Source organism: Prionailurus viverrinus, chromosome C2 (genome assembly GCF_022837055.1).
Source record: "Prionailurus viverrinus isolate Anna chromosome C2, UM_Priviv_1.0, whole genome shotgun sequence".
NCBI classification, from domain to species: Eukaryota; Metazoa; Chordata; class Mammalia; order Carnivora; family Felidae; genus Prionailurus; species Prionailurus viverrinus.
Genome location: NC_062569.1, coordinates 72,126,033 through 72,150,052, shown reverse-complemented (window position 1 = coordinate 72,150,052; position 24,020 = coordinate 72,126,033). Strand labels below are relative to the sequence as shown.

The window sequence follows — 24,020 nt, the reverse complement described above, 5'->3', positions numbered from 1 at the left end:
ACAGAGCTTTCATGTGATGGTACAAATAAAAATAGGTAAAACACCTAGCAGAGTGCCCAGCACATAGCAGCTTCTCCAAATAATTTAGTTCTCCTCCCTATGAAACCGGCCTGGAGCCAATACCTCCACATCCAAAGATGTCTGGTAGCTTTCACAGCCTGGTGTCCAGCCTGCGAAGATCCTGTGACTTCAGTACTTTGTACTCTGTTGTTTATGTACTATGTTAACACAGACAAGTGAGCCAAAATTAGATTTTCTTAATAAATGTCAATGTCACTTGCTGTACTATCTGCATTTCATTCATGTATGCCTGATCTTATAATAGAAGTTAACAAAAAGATTGTTCTCAAGAATTATTATTTGTTAGAAAAGTGATCATTTTATATATATCACTGGTGAGGAAACAAAGTGATTAAAGAAAAAAAAAGAATATTGAAAAATTTTCTACAGAAAATCACCAAGAAAAATAGAAATCTCTACATATGGTGATGTTTTCCAAACAGTCAATACCACCTCAAGAAATTAAAAAAGGAAGTGAGGAAAGGTGATTTTGAAGTATTATTCGAAAAGAAATAGGCTGAAATAAATTGCTGGAAGGTGTCCCAGTGTGCTAATCAACTTGTAACATTGCACTATTCTTTTCTGTTGTTGCTAAGAATTACACAGAAGCATACAGGCTTAATGTACTCTAAATCCACTTGTATGCTTAAGCATATATTTCATTTTTGCTCTCTCTGTATTGTTTCAGATAATAGATTAACATTGAGTCTTTGGTGTGGTTATATTTAGAAAATTGAGCTTGAAGTCTAGATAATTATGCATACATATTTCTTACAATGTTTTAAGCCACTGACTTCAAAAACGAAAAGACTTGTATGGGTGTATCACTGTCAGCCCTGCACAGCTGCTGATAAGCAGAGTGGTATCGTTCCCTGAATTGTGAAATCCATTATCAGCCAAGTTCTGAATTCTAGAAGTGTTACCCCCACAAGATAAATGGGCATGTCAGAGATAACACAGCTTGATTTGAAGATACCAGGTGGAGGTGGCAATATGGTCTGGGGGAAATCTTGCTTTGCTATATGAGCATATTCATTTGATTTGCCAGTGGTTGTATACGCTCTGTCTGGAACCATGGAGATGTCATTGTGGCGGACCTTCCCGTTCTGTTCTCCGACGGTACTACACTTGTAGAACAGTGAGGCTCGTGGGGTAATAACTCAAAAGCCAAAAGGTGTAAAGAAAAAAAGTTGCTAGCAGGCACTAACATGGGTGTCATGACTCTTTTCAGGTAGTAGGTGTAACCTTGAAGAAAAAGTGGCACTGTCTTCAAAAAAGTGACCTGACCCTGGCTTTGGTGGGTTTTTCTGCAAGAAATAAAAAGCACCGCATGTGTTTATTATACATCCTTTCTAGCTGACCACTGCTTTGTTCTAGAGTTCAGCATGAAAGGACTAATTTTTGTTTTGTTTTGTTTTTTGTTTTAGTGAAATGGCATGTCCGTTGCTAATTCTAGCTATAATAGTTGCACATGTGAAAAATATCTGTATGTAGTTTATGATTGGTAGCATTTCAAATAAATGGTATATTGAAATATTGACCTGAAATTTTTTGAGATGCTTATCAATTGACATCTTTTTCTTAGCCCAAGAGCAGATTCTGAATTATTATTATTTTAAAAGTATACCTTGTTATTTTAAATACATTAGGAATTTAAATATAAGCATGCCACTTTGTTTATTGCTATATTATTAGAACTTCTTGGAGCATGGAAAGAATTCTTCACAAATGATTTTGCTCTTTTAAAAAAATAAGCTGCAAATATATTTGTTAAACTATATTTAGTCTACAAATGAGTGTAGCTTTTAAAGCGATATCACTTTATAGTATGTAATGTTTCATCCAAATAATGTTTATAGTTTGAAAAAGTGTTAAATAGTTTAATAGTGCCATAATAAATATTTTCCCAGAATTCAGAATTGTATGCATCTCCGTTTTAGGAAGTTCACATTGCTTCATAAAGAAAAAACCTGGGATCATTATGCACACCAATTTGTTATGCAGTAAATCATTGTTTATTTTTCCAGAAGTCAGTTATTCTAAGGATTGTGGCCATATAAACTTTCCAGAACACATATGGAAATTACTACCGTTATATGTGCTAATAAAATCTCTAGTAGTTGATATTCCATCATGGAGATAACACATTATCATTCAGTAATGTTAGTTCTTAAGTCAAAACACACCAAAGAAACTTTCCGCCTTGTAAAGAGATTCACACATGTTAAAATCTATAGAGAAAGTTTTTCTTTGTTTTCATAAGTAAAAGCTGCCACTCATTACATTTTAGAGAAGCAATGCCTGAGAAAATAGACAGTTTTGCTTCCTAGAGTAAACCTACCTTCTAAATACTTAAAAGCCCTCTTGCAAGCCCAAGATAATAATGCACTTCCATCCTTTTTTGCTGCATGGAAACTATCAAGATTTATCAACCTCTGGAGTTATTATTGACCCTAGCTCTTAATTACCTTTCAGATAACAAACCCCCATATGTTCATTTTTGTATCTTTGCCTATGATATCTCTATATGCTACATTTGTATTTTAAGTAGATTTACAGCACAGATATTCATATGTGCTCTTAGTATAAAATTATTTTCTCTAGGGAAGCTTTGCCCAGAGACCTGAGAAAATGGACGTTTTGTTTTTAAAATGGTTAGAGATTATTTAATTTTTACATAGTATAAGATGTTTCTAATTGGGTTGGGAAGGTGATATTTTGTTTTGTTTTTTCCATTATGCCATATCTACTCACAAAAACTTAATAGTCTGGTAAACTAAAATGACAGAAAGCCAGTATACCCCTTTACAGTCCCAAATTCTGCTTGTGGGAAACAAAAAATGTGGGGATACACACACACACACACACACACACACACACATATATCAGTGCCTCAGTTATCAACCATCCTTTATTTACACCTAGATTTATGGGATTCTCCAATTAAAAGACATTTCTAAACTTCTATTAAAATTCTTCAATCTCAAAAACATTGAGAATTGCAGACTTTTTTCACCAAGGTCATATTATCTCCACAAAATACACAAGCTGGGTGAATTTCTGTGATGTTAAGCCACCGAAGAATTTTTAGAAGTTTTATGACACTTTTACTCTTTTTATGCCCAATCCAATAAAAAATGACAGACTCCAGGGACCACCCAGCAAAACCCCTCTGTGGGAGTCAGACACTGATCCTAATCCCGATCTCAGATGCAGACTCTGTCATTCAAAACATTTAAGAATGTTATAGGAACAATTTGTAAATTAACATAATAGACAATCCATAGTGTTTTTAAATCAATACTATAAAAATTATGTTCATGTCATGCAAATTGCTTTAAAAAATATTATACATATAAAATACTATGTTAAAATTAAATATGTCAGCTGTAAAGGTGAAAAAGTAGGTAACTAAAAGTTCACAAATAATCTTTTTTCAGATTTTGTGTGTTTTCTCCTCAGCCAAAAGCCTCAAGATTCACTTGCAGCAGCCTACCTCTTCATTTATGTTGGATTGCTCTTTAAACATTAGAATATCTTGTAATAATAAGTTAAAGATTTCTCCTGACACAAGTCATTGTTGATTTCACTGTTATAGGGAAAAGGCTCTAGGGCGGCAGATAAGGCTGTTGCCATGGTGATGAAGGAGATACCGAGGGAGGAGTCTGCTGAAGAAAAGCCCCTCCTTACTATGACATCACAGGTGGGCAGACCCATAGGGTTCCTGTAGGAAGCTGACATATGTTAATCTATCAGACATTGTGATTTCTAACTAGCAAAAAGAAAAAAGAAAAAAAAAAAACATTAACTTGAACCAATTTTTAAAAAACACAGTTTCAATGAAATAATTATACAATATAAAATGAAAACCAAAATTGCTAAAAAAGGAAAATTCCATCATTTAGTCATTTGTGGATATTAATGTTCATTACTCAACTTTAGTTTTAAAAAAATGTATGTGCAAGTAAACCATGTTGCTTCTTTATAAAGGAATCTTGTTAACAACTTTGGGAAAGAAATAACAATTAAGCTAATGGTACATTTGAACAACAACCAAAAAAAAAAAAAATCAAATTCCTGTGAATAAATACAAGTTCTATTGTATACATATGTCAGTTTACCAGTAGAATATCTAAATTTTCTTAAATGTTAAATATATTTATGTTGTGACTATGCATACTACATATATGTCTATACATATTTATGTGGATACCTAATTTACAGGAATGAGCCAGAAGTCCCTGAGTCCCCATGCAGAAAATGGCATTTGTGACCTTTCTTATACTTAGTGACCTTGAAAACAAAAATATCATCTCTATTATACACACATGAGAGCCATTTTCAGCATTTATTATTACAAGTATAGAAAAAAGTTTGCATTTGTATGCAAAGACACGCTGAGACTGTGAATCCTGTATGTCCTCAGGGACTTTTGAAACACCCTGTAAAATCCACATAAATATGTATAGTATACTCATCACCACTCTGTGGAACTATCAGTTTTAAATTTTTAAATGAAAAATATTTTTACTTGCATTTATCTTATAATTTAGATTAGATTGTTATCTTAAACATTTCTTTTTTTTCTGTAATGCAATAGTAAATGCAGTGATTCAGTTCCAATTATATGAACATGTCTAGAATTAGAAACATGTCCATTTACAGTCCTCATGAAAGGCATTTATATCAAAAGCTAAATTATGGCAACTTATTTTTAGAATATCATCAGATCACATCCCCAGCTGCTGCCAACATGTGTGGTTTTATTTTATTCTAAACACTGTGTTGTAAGTAATGGAAATCATAACAACATACAACAATCAAAATTGAATAATAAAAAAAATTATTAAAGATTCCTAGGACTTTGGGTTAAATTTTATATTGTGAGATTTTTACCCATAAAGAAGAGATGCTTCTTCCCAGTCACACATAGTGGTAGTTACAAAGAAATATGCTTTATATTTACCAACGTCTCCATTCTTTACTTAATTTACATAGTAAAACATGTACAGTTTTACATTGATCTCCTACCTTTTGTAGGATCCATGTCCAAAATACGCAGTTCAGAGTTCCTCAGGTAAATGCTAAGGGAGGTGAGAACTAGTTGGGAGTTCTTGGCTAACGACAGAGCCATATTCATCAGTAGAAGACCTATCCAGATTTGCCATTGGCATAGTCGTACTACAGTATCATTTCAGATTATCACAAGTTAGGACAGGCCCCAGGACCTAAGATTCTTTCCCCCAAACCATGCAATGCTATGTGCTTTCCAGTAATCCCTTTCAAAGGTCCAAAATTACCATTATAACCTACACTTGAATTTAAAATTTAACACAAAATACATTTTTTATTTTTTTAATTTAGAAAAGAAATTGTGATTACCATTTTTTCATATTCAGAACATTTGTGTGTAGCAAGTTCCTTCTTTAATCCCTGTCTAATGTTTCATTAACTGTTTTTGAGGTTCTAGTTACAATTTTACTGCATGAAGATTATGTAATGCTTTCTTTGGTGCATCATATTCTTGTTGCATACTGGCTAGTTTATGAATCAGCAAACAGTTCTGATTCATAAAACATAATGCATCTGTTGTGATGATAATTTTATGGAATTAATTTAGTGACAGCTATGATACAATTATTTCTCAGTCAAATACAGCTTTATTAGTTGACATACTTTTTCCACTATACACAAGTGGCTTCTTCCCTGCTATGCACCAGTGGCGTGCACAAGCCAAAAAGCAGCAGAATGATCTGAAAAAGTGAGTACTTCTCATAGCAACCATAGCATCCAATCCGTGTACCATACCACATTCTTACTTGTTATCCTGTGTGAATGTATTAGTGTCTTGAAATGTCTGTCCAAGCATCTCCTGTATAGCCCCTTCTGACATAGCGCTACATACTGCTGACTACATTGACTCATCTTCATCACTGGTATGTCAATGCCAGCTGCCCATTCATAGATTCCAGATGTGTCTGAAACTAATTGCTGCTCTCTCGATAATGTCCTTAGAATAACCATAATTGATAAAGTACAAAATAAGTTCTTAAAACACTGAGTCCTAACTTGTTCACTAACTGTTCAGTCAACAGGTTGTAAGTGTAGAATAGCTTTTATTGCAGCATTTTTTGTATTTTGTGATTATTACAATCACTTTTAGAGAGATTTAACCAAACATAATCCAGTGAAGTCATTTATAGTACACTGAACAAATTGAACTAAAACGTGAGAGTTGGCCAGATGACCCGAATTCAGAAATTGCTAGGCCCTCTGAGAATTCCTCTTTTTGTTTACTTTCATTATTAATTCTGTATTAGCAAACAATATGTTAAGCACTTCATAGAAGCTCAGATTCATGCTGTCCTAGACTAACACTTGAAGTCAAGCAGTATGTAAACAAGTGTGCATTGATGAAAGGTTTGAAGGAAAAACAGTACGTCCTCAAGTCTTTGAGGGAAGGAGTTTCTCTAGACCTGTGCTGTCCAATACAGTAGCCACTAGCCATGTGTGGCTATTGAGTGTTTTGTGACTACCCATAATTGAGATGTGCTAAAAGTATAAAATACGCACCAGATTTTGAAGATTTTATTCAAAGAAAAGTAATATAAACTGTCGCATTAATAATGTTTATGTTGATTACACGTTGAAATGATCATTTTTTGGATACATTGGGCTAAATAAAATATATTATTAAATTTATTTCCTGTTTATTTTCAATGTTTTAAAAGCGGCTACCAGAAAATTTTTAATTAGCAAGTTTTCATTGTATTTCTATTGCACAGCACTCCTCTAGACTGTAATAGTATAAATTAATCCAATTTGAGGAAGAAGGAACAACTATGTGCCAAAAGATTGCTTATATCATAGAAAAAATTATTATTCTTTATGAAAATGAAATTGTTAGCAAATATTTTTTCTCATAAGGAACCATCAGAAATTTCCATTTTAACCACATCCCATAGCACTTTTTTAAGCAAGATATCTATAGAGTATAATATCTGAAAAGTGTGTGTTTCAGATCTCTTCTTGCTAAGGGAATTTTTTCTTCTTTTTTTTTTTTTTTTTTTTTGGCAAACTCAACCCTTGTTTTTCTATCTGTCCCCACTCCTGATACCTAGATACTGATATTATTTTTGTGTCTTATAAACATAAAAAGAATAATGTCCTTGATTGGAAAAAATGTTCTCAAGGCTGCTAAATATAGCATTGTTTGGGTTTCTATTACCAACTTGAAATAATTGCTTCATGTTCTCCTGCCTGCCTCAATGTTAGGACTACCCAAGCTGTAAACAGTAATATCTATTCATTTCCCCATGAACAGATTCACATTGTTTAAGTCTAACTATCCTGTCAGGAAAATATAGTCAGTTGGTTGACATTTAGATCAAGTCAAAGAGTTGCAAGTTATTACATGGTTATCCTTTACTGCGGTGGGGGGAGGAGGCAGAGCAGAACTATTAGTACGATTACTAGCTCACAAGAAATTACTTTGGTCAGGTGTGAGAGTTACCATGACAAAACTCTCAAAGTCTAAATATTTAAAGGATGCATCCTAATGATTTAATTAGTTGTCTTGGGGTTTCAGTGGATTGAGTCAGTTAACTTAGTTTTGACATGGTCACTATTTTGATGGGCACCACACAAATTTCTAAACTTGCATAGGACTAATAAAGCCATAAACAAGTAGTTCAATTATGAAATTATGAAAGAAAACCTATTTTAAAATGACACATACTTTGCATCAACAATGTCACAAATAATAAATGAATTTTCAAAATGCATAGATATACTTATTAAAATCATATTTATGTTTTTATATAAAACAAAACAATCTTAAATTTTTCAATTTTATTTAGATGAGGTAAGATACATGGTATATTATTACAAACTTTTTAAATTAACAGTTCAAATATGAGATACTTGTAAAATGTTTTTTAACTTATTAACTTTAACTTTTGAACTTTTAAAATTATTAAGTACTGGGGCGCCTGGGTGGCGCAGTCGGTTAAGCGTCCGACTTCAGCCAGGTCACGATCTCGCGGTCCGTGAGTTCAAGCCCCGCGTCAGGCTCTGGGCTGATGGCTCAGAGCCTGGAGCCTGTTTCCGATTCTGTGTCTCCCTCTCTCTCTGCCCCTCCCCCGTTCATGCTCTGTCTCTCTCTGTCCCAAAAATAAATAAAAAACGTTGAAAAAATTTAAAAAAATAATAATAAAATAAAATAAAATTATTAAGTACTAAAGTGTTTAAAAATAAAAAGAATATTTTACTTTAAACTAAAACAACAGTTTGAGATCAACAATCTGAAGTGTAAAAATTATGGAATAATGGATTATTATCCTTTACAGACATTGTAAAATGTATTTTGGTCTGGTTTTAATTCTTGGTGATATAAGTTATTACAAACCTTTATTTAGCTCTGTACTTTTTAATGAAATACCTAAGCAATATATTGTTCAAAGATAAATAAACATATTTAAGTCACAAAACAAACAATATAAACATACACTGGAGCTTAAGTAACAGGCAGTATTTAAAAGCAAAATACTGTACTTTCATCTTGGTTAAATATTCCCCTGTAGCTTAGATTACATAATAATTTAATTGTTAACACTGAAATTAGAGAAATCAAGTTGAACTAAGGCAAATGCATTTTTAGATAAAGTTTTCCAAGAGGCAATAATTTATTAAAGCTGATATTATTGTCTGCATTCCGTGCAATACTAAACACTGGATGTAAAGCAAGAACCAATTTGATCCTGTGGTGGTTAATAGTTGCCACATCAACTGACCAGTCTAAGTCATAAGTTAATTGAAGGCATTTGGCAGAATATTTCATTCACAACCTATGATTACAAGGAAAGTATAAATGTTCAATAGTCTTTGTGAATTCTGGGTGGCAAGGAAACCCCTACATGTAAGTGCACAGCTTTCTTACTTCTGCTCTTTCCTTTTGTTTCTATGTCCATTGACCATGTAAGGTTCTCCCTCAAAATCTTCAAATTTGAATCTCTGAATTAAAATCCCTGAGTGAGGGGCGCCTGGGTGGCTCAGTCGGTTTAAGCGCCCGACTCTTGATTTCGACTCAGATCGTGATCTCACAATTGTGAGATCAAGGCCTGCTTCCAGCTCCATGGGTGGAGCCTGCTTAAGATTCTCTCTCTCCCTCTACCCCTCCCCTGCTTTCTCTCTCTCACTCTCTCAAAAAATAAATAAAATAATAAAATAAAATATAAAATATAAAATAAATAAATAAATAAATTCCTAAGTGAGGTAGTAATGTTTTCTTGAAGTATCACTGGCCTCCCATTTGCACTGGGCCATGTCCTTCTTCCAAGAATGGCATGGGGCAGGCCTATGCCCTTATTTTTCTCATTAGGCATTCAAGCTTTGCATTCTTGACTGTTTGGTAAAAGCCTTGCATTTAGAAATGAACCTTTAGATAACTTTAAGTTTCCAAACATTTAAATGGCATGACCCAGGGAGAAAATGGACTTAGATTCAATGGTTTAAAGCCTGCCAGGAACTTGGTAAACATTTCTGAGGACCACTGGCCTGTCTGTGAGTTGATCAAACCCAGTATGAAATTGGGGATGCCCATGTAATCATTCTTTTGTACAATTCACCATTCAGTTAGACTGTAAATCAGTCAATGTTTATTAAACTGCTGCTATGAGATACAAAAGTTACTTGGATAAGGTCTCTAGCCTCAAAGAAGTCATAGTGTAGTAGGGGAAAAAACAGGTGAAACTAAAGTTATAAGACTGGGTAAAACATGACAAGAAGGAGATGCTCTAAGAAGACACTCACTGCCTCGTGCTGAAGAAGGTTCCCAGACAATGTGCCAGTAATGGGATCCTGAAAGAGAAGTAAGAATATCTGACCATTAGAAAGGCTTTGAAGTGTTTTAAATATTGAGAAGAGAAACAAAGGAGAATAAGAAATGAAAATTTTAAATGTAAACAAAGTAAGAAGACAAAGGCCCTAAAAACTAATGTAGTGGGTCATTTTAACTCAGATCTGATCATCTGATTAATCCAAATTGCAATTACTTTAACTCAATTATTTTAAAAAATGGAAACCTTTTGACTCACCTTTTATTATTTTTTAACATCAATATACTCTGTACTCAAATGATGAAATGAGGTAAGTTCATAAAGTATTTTCCAACTGAAGGAAGTAACTCTAAGAGAAAGTCAATAAGTCATCCTCCCAACGAATAAGGAGAGAATAGATTGGTCTACAATTTGGAAGCAAAGTTTAGAGGAACTCTTTGGGAGATTCAGTTCATTTTGCAAGTTTCCTTTAGGACCTAAAAGATTTGTTCTCAGGTCACCATAGGAAAACCATAAATTTGTTTGAAAATGAGGAGGGGGCATATGAGAAGCTATTCTTATTTATACAAATACAAATAAAATAGGACTTAGTATGGCTAAAATAATGATTCCCAAATTCATCCAACTGAAGGCGCAGTTCAAAATTGGACAGTTTGAGGTAGATATTTTTACATCCTCAGTTTCTGCAAAGTCACTGTCCCATTTGGTAGGCATTTATTGATCCCCTCGTACATGAAAACATTCTATTAGAAGTAGTGAAGGATATAAGTATGAGTAAGACATAGCCTCTGACCTCAGAACTTATAAGAAAAGATTTCATGATATTTCTTGTTTCATCTTCCCTATCTCCATCAAAACCAAAAAACTTTCAATTCCCAAATTACCTTCCCATGATATCTGAAATCTGGCCCTTTATCCTCTTCACCTCAGAGACCTGCCACCATCCCCCACTCCACCCCGAGAATTTCCCAACAGTTAAACTGTGCCCCATTTTGAAAAACACAGACTCAGAAAGTAGTTATTTCCTCTTTGATTTGTATCTATGCAAGAAAGCCACAGGAACAGTTCAGTTATGGAAATTAGGCAGATGTAACAACTCCATCAGTCTGGGTTTGATGTGTGCTCAGAAACAAGACAGTAGATGTGGAAGAAACACAGACCTTATGAGGCAGAGGAGAAGCCATACCTCAGTCCTGGATGCCATAGGGTCTCTCTGAACAGCCTCCTCTTTGGTATTTCTTTCTTCCTATGTTGAGAAAAGTCTGAGAATGCTAGAAGTACTTTCTCCAGAAAATAAGTCTGAAGTTTCATGAAGAGAGAGGCTCCAAAAAAATATTATCTTTGATAGATAGACTTACCTAAAAGGATAAGCCCTCTCAACTGCCTTTTCCTTTGTTTTTCCATTTAGACATTTTTATGTGGACAAAAGCCTTTCTAGAAATATTTTTATCAAATTAAGACTATAATTTTTAATGTTTACATCTAAATGTACCTACAGAAATCTAACACCCTGGTCTTCTAAAACCATAGTTAATCCAGGCCCATTTCACACATTTACTCACAGAGCGGTGATATAAGAATTATTATTAGTCCCTGTTTACAAAGGAATTTATATCCAAAATGAAGAAAAAAAATAAAGAAAATAAGACTTCATCTTTGTTTTATGTGTCTCTGAAAATGCAGACTTGCAAATCAGTATTTAAAAATCTAGAGGTTTTAGGCACATCTTTTTCTTAAGTAGAAAACTGGATGGTTATGTCCATTTTAAGATAGGCCAATATAAAAACTCCTGAAAAACAAAAACAGTTAATTTAGGAATTAACCACTTTAATGTCATGATTATATTTCTTCCCTTAACCATGGAAGCAGAACTTAAGGAAGTCTGGATTCTAAGAGGTGCAGAATAACTGAAAGTTAATAATTGGCTGCCACTGCTAATTACAGACCAACTAAAAATCAAACTGAAGATTTCTAAAATTAGAGAACAAGCCAATGGGAAAATACAATTGAATTGACAGAAATCTATTTTACATATAGATTTTCAGAAACATATCCACTGGATACCTATATAGTTAATATAACAATATTTTCTACTCTCCCAAAATAATGTTTGTTATGCTCTACAAAAGCATCCCAAGGAAATGTAAGAAGGATATGTGCCCATAGATGTCTTGAGTTTTTTTTAGAGAGAGAGAAAAGAAGAACTTTTATCCACACACATACAGATCTCTTGTGTTTATCACATAATACTGATGGCCCATCCTAAACAGAATGTGTCACCTCAATGTCTGGGGCCAGTATTATCAGGTCTCAGTAGTGTTTTGTCCAAGTGAAGAGTGGGATTGGTCCTTAGGAACTGTGATTCATTAAGTGTCATTTTCCACATATTGAAATTAGAATTCTAAAACAGTACTAGGAGAAAAAAAAGGCTTGAGCTTTAAAAACTGAAATTGGCTGCATCCAACATATGTTGACAGTGCTAAAAGGCTCATTCCCCATCCCTTGATATCTTTTTTCTTTCTTGCCCTTACCTATTTATTTATTTATTTATTTATAAGCTTGCTATTCTCATTTTGTTGCAAGGCTGCATTTTAATTCATCTGATTCTGCAGTGTAACAAAGCCCTTTGATACCTGTGTTCATCTGTTCTCAGCTGGTGAATGAACAGCAAGAAAGCAGACCCCTCTTGAGTCCCTCCATCGATGACTTTCTTTGTGAAACCAAATCGGAGGCAATAGCAAGGCCAGTAACGTCCAACACAGCCGGTAATTCTTTCACTTTTAACTGATCCTCAAGTAGAGCTAATTTTCACTATAGTGAAATGCATATTTTATTTCTATAATGCATTTTAGGTAGAATAATGTTTGCAACCAATGAAAGCTTAGAATATATACTATTCAACATAAAATGGTAAATCACTCTGTAATATAAAAGAAACTGCAATGTATATTACCCAACCAATTTTGCTGAATATTAGCAAATGAATCTTTTCTGTGCAGATTTACATCTTTGCATCTCAAGTCACATTACAAGGAATCTTTAAAACAAAAGCATCTATTTCAGAGTAAGGTTTTAAAGTTGTGGCTGGAAGTATTTTGTATGACAAAAGTCCAAAAATGTAGGCAGCCCCTTCAAGCGGATTGAAATGACAAAATTAAAAGTCCTAGAGACTTGAAATGTTGAAGAGCCAATTTCATTTTTCTGTCATGTAAATGTGTTACTTGTTTCCTCTTACAATGATTTCTTTGCATATTCTTCTGGAATTAAAACATACCCAAACAGTGAACTATCATCTGTGTAGGCACATACATATAGGCACTAATAAGTATTCATCCAATGAGTGGATGCAGGATCCCACTGGTATGAATCACATCTCCTCTAGTACCCTCTGCATTTGCCAATTTTCACTGATGCTAAAACTAAGTCACTTCGTTAGGGCCCACCCCGAGGGAGCTAGATAAGATGTGACGCAAAAGCTACTTTTCACCTTCTGTATCAGAGACAGCCTTTCTGCATTGATTTTATTCAGTCACCACTCACGTTCAAAGGCATCTTGTTCAAATAAGGATGAAAAAATGATGTTCAGAATCAAAGAACAAAGGCTATGTTAGATTGCAGGAAAGAATTTAATGGAGAAAGGAGAGAACAGTTACGTGCTGCCCTGTTAAATGCATCCATTTCCCCATCATGTCCTCAGCTTGCTGTTTCCTGGTATATTTTCATTATACTTTTAGGTAAGTGAAGAAAATCACGAGTGAAGGAAATTGTGGGGTTTTTAAATGCTAAAAATTACAATGGCAAAAGATAACATAAGATAGAAGCTTTATGCAGGAGTATAGTCTACAGTGTCTGGAGTCGCAGTTCACAATGTCAAAACCCAGCTGTGCCACTTAGCAGCTCTTGTCCTTGGGAAAGTTGCTTAACTAAGTCTGTTTCCTCATCTATAATGGTAACATCTCATAGGTTACTTGGGAAGATTAAATGAAGCAATCTACGTAAGAGCTTAATACCATGTAAGCTCTAACAGATGTTACCATTACTGTTAGGTATCAGGTTAGGAAAACAGTATACCCGATGCTTCTCTGTTCAAATGCATTAACTTTCTTTATATCACACCAAAGCAATCATTTTCTAAATTCAACTATCACTTTGAGTAATCAAGCAAATAAAATTATACTTGGTACATTTAAGCAGGAAATTAATAAGTTCAGATTTTATCTGATCAAATTTATCCTTCTTATCTATGAAACTAGAGCTCATTCCTCCAAAACTGGAGAGGAGCTTTGTGTCTCTCATTTCAGGAAAATCCATGAGAATTGGATGCACTGAGAAGTTCCCATTGTTCTAAAAAAAAAAAATCTGCAAAGGATAGAGTTCTCAGATCTTGATTCCAGTACCTTATGCACTTTCCAACTCCCACTAATGCTAAAATTAAGTCACTTAGGAAGGGCCCACCAGAGACAGCAACATAATACTTGATTCAAAAGGCACTTTCACTTTGATTTTTCCAACATATGAAAGAGATATATGAAATATTGGAGAAAAAATTCAAAAGAAGATGTAATTTCTTACGATTGCAATACTACAATATTGCCTTCTGTATACGTTTTCTAGACTTTCATGACAAGATACCACAAATTGAGTAGATTGAACAACAGAAATTTATTGTTTTGTAATTCTGGGAACTAGAAGACCAAAATTAAGGTATCAGCAGGGCCACTCTCTCTCTAAATGTGCTCAGGAAGAAACTGTCCTGGGAAGGACAGAAAGGAAAAAACTTTCCTTTTCTGGTAGTTCATTGGCTTGTGACAGCATAACTGTAATCTTCACATGACATTCTTCCTGTGTGCATGTCTTCCTGTGTTTGTGTCTGTCTCTGTATCCAAATTTCCCTTTTTCATAAGAACACCAGCCATATTGGATTCAGCACCTCTTCTACTACAATATGACTCATCTTAACTAATTATATTTCCAACAACCCTATTTCCAAATAAAGTCACATTCCAAGGCACTAGGGGTTAAGACTTCAACATATGAGTTTTTTTACGGGGACACAGTTCAATCCACAGCACCCTCCAAAGTAGGGGTTCAAGAATAATGGTAATTTGAGATTGTGAGGTTTTCTTCTCTTGTCCTCATCACTCAGTGAATCTGGGTCACACAGATTTTTATCCTGAAGGAATACTCTTATTTGATAGTGTGTTTTTTTAATCTTAAAAGTATATCTCAAGGAGGAAACTCCATATTTTTTTTAATGCCTAAGAAATACACTTTTTTCTTAAATGTTATAGAACCTACTATTGATACCTCAATATGGAACATTATTATACATCTCTAAACAGGAAAACTTTTAGCATACAAACACTTTGGAAAGAATTCCAACGTGGTCCAATAATTTTATAGCTAAGGTTTCTGGGGAAAATATATAGTTACTATTTTCTGTCTAAATTTTTAATAAAAAAATAATTTGAAATAGAATATTGTTATTTTATAGAATACTATGAAAGTACATTGATAAATCAGGACAGTCTTTGAACATTGTCTGTTACACCCCAGGTATTATGTATATCTTTATGCTTAAGGAATGGATATTAAACAATCTTGGAGTAAAATATGGAAGAAAACCTGCTTCTAGTTTATACCAAGTCCATCAAGAAGACTAAGAGAGTCACTTATACCTGGCATTTTCTTCCAATAAAAAATAAAGTGTGCCACCACCTTGGCATTTACTTAAATATTTAAAGAACATAGTTCTTATATAAATTAGCATAAAATAAACAATATAGGAAATATTTATCTCTTCCAAATGTCACTCAAATGATAGGATATTTTCCTCTACTGATCTTAAAAGAACATGTCAGTCTTCTGTCTCATAGAAGTTCTAAGTTATAATCTTTTTCTAAAGCATTGAATTATCTTTTTTACTTTCTGCTTGTTTCTACTTGTTCTGCTTGTTTAGGATTAACTTTTAGTCATCCAATAATGATAATATCAAGCTGATCAAATAAAGATGTTTTTAATTTTGTTGTCATTAATACCCCAAATTATCTTTAATTCATCTGTAATCTAGATGGTATCTAATTCCTTGACCCTCTCAAACTGTATCCCTACATGGTAGGTAAGGTAAGATCATTACTAATATCCTTGATTTTAAAATGACAAATAAATACATATTGTCACAGATGCAAATATCAAATGTTCAGAAAGTAACTAGACAATGGATATTTTAAGATCATGATTACATTATAGAACAACTATTTACTCTAAAATTTGCAAAAATAACTTGTTGGTCTATAATCTCCCAAAAAACCTAACATATGTCAAAGTGCAGGAAAGATTCTTTTCTAAAGACCAAGAAAAACAGGGGGTCCTTGGTTTGCATTTATCAATGTGCATAATCTAAAAAAATTTTATCCCCAAACTTGAGCCATTAGTTGGATACGATAGAAGAAACATTTTTCATGATTTAAAAAAAATAATTTCAACTCCTTATATGGGACCTGTGTACCTGCATAAGTGACCCATATGTATAAGGGAAGAGCCACCCTTAAAGTTCACACTCATGTCACAGCCACCCAATTAAATATTTTAATTGCAAAGTTAGTGTAATATTTACAAAATACATTTCTCTGAAGCCCAAGTAGCTGTGAACCCAATGGCATGCCTCTTGAGAGAACTTAGAAATGTAGGAAGTAGCTCTAATTACATATTCAGATAAAATAAGCAAAAATTTGTTGAATTATTTAAGTCCATTTTATCTATTTGATGTCACTGGCAAAATTATTCCTAAAGGACTTTGCTTTGTAGCCACTATACTAAAGAATACCATGTTTCTAGAATAACTGCGTAGCTTACAAAACAGAACAGAGATCTCATCAGCTCCTTGTGGCACATTCTGTGGCTACACCAATCAGGGTTGTTTCATGATCTGCTCTCTCTAACCACTCCATGTAGATTTATTCCTTAAGAGAAATACACTAGAAATCTGAGCCTCATTATACTGTAGTGGTGTAAATAGCATTGTGCTTACCACAAAGTATCGAATCAGAGCTTCATAATAGGTGCTATTTCATTCTAACTGTTTTAAGCAGCCTCACCTCCCACAGCCCAAGTAATCTAGCATTCATAAACATCTTCAGTGCCCTGTAGGAGCCTTGCAGTTCAATACGTTGTGATCTTCAATTAGGTATCCTTGAGATAAATGGAAACAAGTGCTTACATAGCATCTTACATCTTTCATCTTCAGGAAATTCTATCCAATGAAACTAGGTGATTTAAAAAAGAAGAAGTAGGGGTGCCTGGGTGGCTCAGTCGGTTAAGCATCCAACTTCGGCTTAGGTCACGATCTCACAGTTAGTGGGTTCGAGCCTCGCATTGGGCTCTGTGCTGACAGCTCGGAGCCTGGACCTTGCTTCTGATTCTGTGTCTCCCTCTCTCTTTGCCCCTCCCCTGCTCATGCTGTCTGTCTCTGTCTCTCAAAAATAAATAAGTGTAAAAAAAAATTTTTTTTTAAAAAGCAGTTTTTGAGATTACCAACTATTTAAATTCTGCCTCAGACTACCCAAACTGCCAGATTGGGAATAACCAAAAAAATAATCAAAGCCACACCAATATTTCTTCCAGGTTCAGATAAAGTGTAGTGAAGAGTGGTAACAAACACATGCTTGGGAGTGACAGGGCCTGTGTTTGCATCCTGGCATGGACACTGATCTACAAGCTGTATTAGTTTCCTATTGCTGCTGTAACAAATTACCACAAATTCAGTTGCTTAAAAACAACACCAGTTTATTGTCCTATAATTCTGTCAGTCAGCAATCCTAAAATCAAGGTGTCGGCAGAGCCACATTCCTCCTGGAGGCTCTAAAGGAGAATTTGTCTCCCTGCCATTTCCAGCTTCTGGAAGTACCTGGAATCCCTTGGCTTGTGGCCACTTCCTCCATCTCCAAAGCCAGCAACGTAGCATTTTTAAGTCTATTAGTTTCTCTCTCTCTCTCTCTTTCTCTCTCTCTCTCTCTCTCACACACATAAACATATACACACATTTTCACATCCACTGTAAGAGGTGGTTATCTTCATTTAGACACACAGATTCTGGAACTCAAACTTTAATGTGTCTAAGAGAATCTTTAAAATCCGGTTACAAAAATCAGCAGAACAGTACCCCCTTCCATGCCAAGGTATGCCTCCTTCGAAGCCCAGATGGAACAGTGAGACCCTTATTTCAAAACTATTAACTAAAGTGCATGTGCATGCAACACACTCACACACACGTACACACACACACACACACACTTGCTAAAATGCACTTGTCTTGCTCCAGAAAGCAAAAGGCTGCATCCATCCTTGTATGCTTTTGAAATTGTAGTCCCCAGGGACTCTCTCAGCTTCAAAGCTTACCATTCAACCTCCAAGCCACCCCCTTCATCAAGTGGGTAACAAATAAGGCCTTTTGTGTGTGCCAAGCATTTGTTTCATGTTTGCTGGGAAAAGAACAAAGGAACACAGAGCTCAGAACCAACACAGGAAGTGCTCAGGCCAGTTTGGAGAGGGAAAGAATGTTACTGAGCAAAGTTTGAATTTGCAGTTCACTCCTTTAGTAATTCATTTGTTCTGAATGGTGAGAAGCAGATATAGAATTAAATTAATACTCCATCAGTTATTATTCCGTAATAAATATACTTCCTATATACAAGTAGACAAGTCCTATATAATTTACTGCTAAAAGAAGTGTAGGAGCAAGTGACTAATTCCTAATTGTTTGTACAATTAGTAAAAAGACATATATGGCATTCCCGAGACTGTTACCCACTTCCTTCCTTCTGTTATAAGGAAATTTTGGTAGGCCTAGAATCTCTGCCAACATAATAGTGGCCTGGAAATTTCTGTTTAAACATTCAAAGAATATGAAATGTGTTATATCCTAGTCTATGTTGGCCGCTTGCCATGTTTAAATTTGAGACACCAAGCCAGGCGGCTTACCTCTAAAAGCCACTTCTTTCTCCTCACGTTGAGGTTCTTGCTAGCCACATAACACTCCTCATATTTCAGAGCATCTTAGCATTGGAAGGGGGTTCCCATCTCCTCCGGAAGACTCAGAGGAGATAAGCTGATGCTCTCAGGCCATTTTATGATAAATTTACTTCATAGCATCCTCTGTAACCAATATCTTTGTCTCATTCTCTGTTTTATTCCCAGTGATGTTCCCCCTTTCTGTCAGCGTATGGATCTGCTTCTTGCCCAAAATAGAAAAACAACAGGGAGAATAGGAGGAGATTAACAAAAAGAAAAGCATCACAAATTGGCCACCAAAGAACGGAAATAACATTTGTTGAGTACCTATTGTATGCCTAGCACTTCACATATTCAATATACAAATTAGATGAGTTAATCTTCACATCTTATCTAAAAGATAGACTTATTAATTCTGCATTTTTCAGAGGAGGAAACTGAAGCTCAGAGAAGTCAAGAAACTTACTCCAAGTCACACAACTAAGCAGTGGTAGAGTCAGGTCTTTCCACTTCACCATTAACATCCCATCACTGTGATTTGTAATTGAAATCAGAAACTGAGAATTTCTCAATTCTGTATTGAGAATACAGCTTGACAAACTATCCTATGGACGCTATAGGGGTGGTTAGCTCATGAGGACAGTGGTACTAAAGAAACCCAGGTTGTGAGTTCAATTGAGGTCTGACCCACTTGAGTGCAAGGGGGGAGCAGATGGAAGAATGTTGAGATATCCACAAAAATCCATTCCCTACCAGGAGGACCTGCTGGGAGATCAAAGAAAAGGAGTGGTTCAGTCTTGGTTGTAGACAGTGCCAGAAAGGGCTAACACAAGGATTTCTCTGTCACTTTGATGACTTTCCTAAACTAGCTGGGGGTAAAGTGATTCCAGGCCAGAAGTCAGCCTCTTCCGGTACTTGAGCTGGTAGAGAGGCAGGACTGGAGGGACCTTCCCTAATTGTAATTTTCCATTTCTCACAATGAGCTACTCAAACCCTGGTTACTTGCACTGTAAGAGAGAGGAGGATGAAGAGTCACAAAGCTTGCCTTTTTAATTCTCATTTGCCTAGTTTGCATCTGAACAAATGATTATTTCTGTCTTCATTAGAGTATTTAATACAATGTAATCAACCTGCTGGGAAGTTAAAGTGTAGCCCTTCTATGCCTTGTTATGTTGAAATTTAAATTTGCATATTAAACAGCAAAGGCATAACATGTGTACCTATTCATCAACTATGGATTATAAGATACTTCTCTAGTGTGAGCCCAAACAGCAAGCCGTTCTCTGATTGAACTGCTTAATTAAATAAAAAGTGATTAATAGCATTCCTTTATATCCTATATGCTTTAGTAGTTTGAAGTTTAAACACAAAGACATTTAAAAAGTTTTCCAAATCTTCCTCATAACTGTTTTGCAAACTTCCATCCCTGGTAAAGCTTGTCTAAGTCCTATTTTGTGGGTTTGTACTGTGCCAAGTAAAGGAGAACACACAGCAAACTTTCCAGTCTAAACACAGACCATCTGTACAAATCAACGGTCATCTAACTTAATTTCATACTTCTGACCACAATATTCTTCTGCACCCAACTGAATCCTATTTTTAAAAATAACTTCAGAGCAGTGAGTGGGCTTATCTTAACCTCTTCCATCTTTGATAGTATTGACCACAGGCTTAGATCTCCTTGACCTGAGTGAACCCGTCTCTCAAACCCAAACCAAAGCCAAGAAGTTGGAGGCCTCATCGAAAACCTCATCCCTCAAGAAAAAGGCTGATGGATCTGAACTCATCAGTGCGGATGCTGAGCAGAGAGGCCAGCCTCTCCGAGGCCCAGAGACTTCATCCTTAGATTTAGGTAAGGTAATAGCATGTGTCGCCTGCTGCTTGCCCCTGCCTTAATACAAGGAAATTCCACAAATGACATTAAAACCATGGGAAAGGAGTAGAAAAGATTAATTCCATGTAGGAAATGGGCAGCACACACTTTTGTTCTTGGATTAAATAGCAGTTGGGGCATCCAATTTTGCATAACTAACGTGGATTCATTCATTTATTTATTCAACCCACATGTGTCGAATTCTTGATAGATGGCAGGTGCCATATGAGGCATTGGAGTTACAAGTAAGAATAACACATGAATCTTGCTCTCTAGGAGAATTTAGTCTAGATTGGGAGGTAGCCAGTTGAGAGAGAGAGAAAACAATTTTAACACAAGGTCCAGGAACAGCCAGCCAGAACATGTAACATGCATGGGAATGTATCTGATACAATAATAACAGCTACCATTTATTGATGGCTTATAATGTCCAGGACTATGCTTGCATGATTTACATGTATTAGCCCATTAATTCATCATAACTCTGAAATAAGTGAGGAACCAGGTTTTCAAATTTAAATAATCTGCCCAAGATCTCAATATAAGAAAGAGCTAGAATTTGAGCCTAGTTCTGATTAACGTCAAAGCCCATCCTGTTTTCTACTGTACATCTTCCTGAAAAAGGAAAGCTTAACTCATCTCATGCAACCAGTCAAATTAAGGTCTGCTTTATCAGGAGAAAGAAAAACGACAAGTATTTCAGAACATGTCCCCTCTCCCCTGCCATGTCCCTCTCTGAGGCCTTTGTCTTTGGAGAAAAACTTTATAAGTATTTCCAGTACTTCCTCACTATCCATGTGTTCTAGTCAGTTGTACAAATGAATAAATGAAATTTACACACTTATTTAAGGATATATTAAGTTCATAACAATATAACACAATAAACTTAAAAATGAGACTTTTATGTCTCTGCTTTTAAGAAGATGTTCTGTGAAGAAGTCATAAAAATACCTAAAGAACTATGGAGGACATTGACTACCTCCTATCTTTCTATAAATTAAACCTATCTTTCTATAAATTAAAAAACTGGACCCCAAGGCTGTTTAAGTAATTTATTTACAGTCACACACTTATTAATGAGAATGAACCCAGCCAAGTTCTTTAACTGTAAGAATTAAACCACAGGGAAAAAAATTGTTCTAGCATTCTCTTGATTTTCTCCATTGCACCTTTACTTTCTCTTCCCATTATTAATTCACTCCTTTGATGAACTTAATCAGTTTATCCAAACCTGTGAAAAGTGTTCCACTTTCTTCTCACCTCCTTTTAACAGTGGGGCTCGGGGCTCCTGGGTGGCTCAGTCGGTTGGGCGTCCGACTTCGGCTCAAGTCATGATCTCACGGTTCGTGAGTTCGAGCCCCGTGTCGGGCTCTGTGCTGACAGCTCAGAGCCTGGAGCCTGTTTCAGATTCTGTGTCTCCCTCTCTCTCTGCCCCTCCCCCGTTCATGCTCTGTCTCTCTCTGTCTCAAAAATAAATAAAAAATGTTAAAAAAAAATTTTTTTTTTAAAAGTGAGGCTTATCTCTTTAAACAGATTTTTTTCCATTTTTTTTTCATTTATTTCTTTTTTTTTTAATTTACATCCAAGTTAGCATATAGTGCAACAATGATTTCAGGAGTAGATTCCTTAATGCCCCTTACCCATTCAGCCCATCCCCCCTCCCACAACCTCTTCACCAACCCTCTGTTTGATCTCTATATTTAAGAGGCTCTTATGTTTTGTCCCCTTCCCTGTTTTTATATTATTTTTGCTTACCTTCCCTTAAATTCATCTGTTTTGTATCTTAAAGTCCTCATATGAGTGAAGTCTTTCTCTGACTGACTAATTTCGCTTAGCATAATACCCTCCAGTTCCATCCACGGAGTTGCAAATGGCAAGATTTCATTCTTTTTGATTGCCGAGTAATACTCCATTGTATATATATACCACATCTTCCCGGATATTTGGGCTCCTTCCATACTTTGGCTATTGTTGATAGTGCTACTATAAACATGGGGGTGCATGTGCCCCTTCGAAACAGCACACCTATATCCCTTGGATAAATACCTAGTAGTGCAATTGCTGGGTGGTAGGGTAGTTCTATTTTTAATTTTTTGAGGAACCTCCATACTGTTTTCCAGAGTGGCTGCACCAGTTTGCATTCCCACCAGCAGTGCAAAAGAGATCCTCTTTCTCTGCATCCTCATCAACATCTGTTTTTCCTGAATTGTTAATGTTAGCCATTCTGACAGGTGTGAAGTGGTATCTCATTGTGGTTTCCATTTGTATTTTCCTGATGATGAGTCATGTTGAGCATTTTTTCACGTGTCTGTCAGCCATCTGGATGTCTTTGGAGAAGTGTCTATTCATGTCTTTGCCCATTTCTTCACTGGATTCTTTGTTTTTTGGGTGTTGAGTTTGATAAGTTCTTTATAGATTTTGGATATTACCCCTTGGTCTGATATGTCATTTGCAAATATCTTCTCCCATTTCATCAGTTGCCTTTTAGTTTTGCTGATTGTTTCCTTCACTGTGCAGAAGCTTTTTATTTTGTTGAGGTCCCAATAGTTCACTTTTGCTTTTGTTTCCCTTGCTTCTGGAGACGTGTTGAGTAAGAAGTTGCTATGGCCATGGTCAAAGAAGTTTTTGCCTGCTTTCTCCTCTAGGATTTTGATGGCTTCCTGTCTTACATTTAGGTCTTTCATTCATTTTGAGTTTATTTTTGCGTATGGTGTAAGAAAGTGGTCCAGGTTCATTTTTCTGCATGTCGCTGTCAAGTTTTCCCAGCACCATTTGCTGAAGAGATTGTCTTTATTCCATTGGATATTCTTTCCTGCTTTGTCAAAGATTAGTTAGCCATACGTTTGTGGGTCCATTTCTGGGTTCTGTATTCTGTTGCATTGATCTGAGTGTGTTTTTTGTGCCAGTACCATTCTGTCTTGATGATTACAGGTTTGTAATACATCTTGAAGTTCAGGATTCTGTTGCCTCCAGCTTTGGTTTTCTTTTTTAAGATTGCTTTGGCTATTCGGGGTCTTTTCTGGTTCCATACAAATTTTAGGATTGTTTGTTCTAGCTCTGTGAAGAATGCTGGTGTTATTTTGATAGGGGTGGCATAAACAGAATTTCTTTTTATAAACATGCAGAAGTGTCTCAAAGTCACCTCTTTAGCTAGAGGCAGGTAGGATAGTACTCCATATGTTCATTCCATGGGGGTTCCATGGACTCATACACAGAATTCAGAATGCACACAGCTCTTAAAA

General features: G+C 35.5%; 1 protein-coding gene across 4 annotated transcripts in view; it reads left to right on the top strand.

Moving 5' to 3' along the window:
• PEX5L (peroxisomal biogenesis factor 5 like) overlaps nt 1-24,020 on the top strand; it is a 169,203-nt gene that overhangs the window by 66,315 nt on the left and 78,868 nt on the right. For 3 of the 4 annotated variants that reach the window (XM_047874643.1, XM_047874641.1, XM_047874644.1), the window contains exons 3-5: nt 3,659-3,763; nt 12,550-12,661; nt 20,563-20,757. In XM_047874643.1, the coding sequence (XP_047730599.1) occupies nt 3,695-3,763; nt 12,550-12,661; nt 20,563-20,757 (376 nt within the window). In that variant the 5' untranslated portion in view covers nt 3,659-3,694. The remainder of the gene's footprint in view (nt 1-3,658; nt 3,764-12,549; nt 12,662-20,562; nt 20,758-24,020) is intronic. The other variant, XM_047874642.1, reaches the window with a different exon arrangement.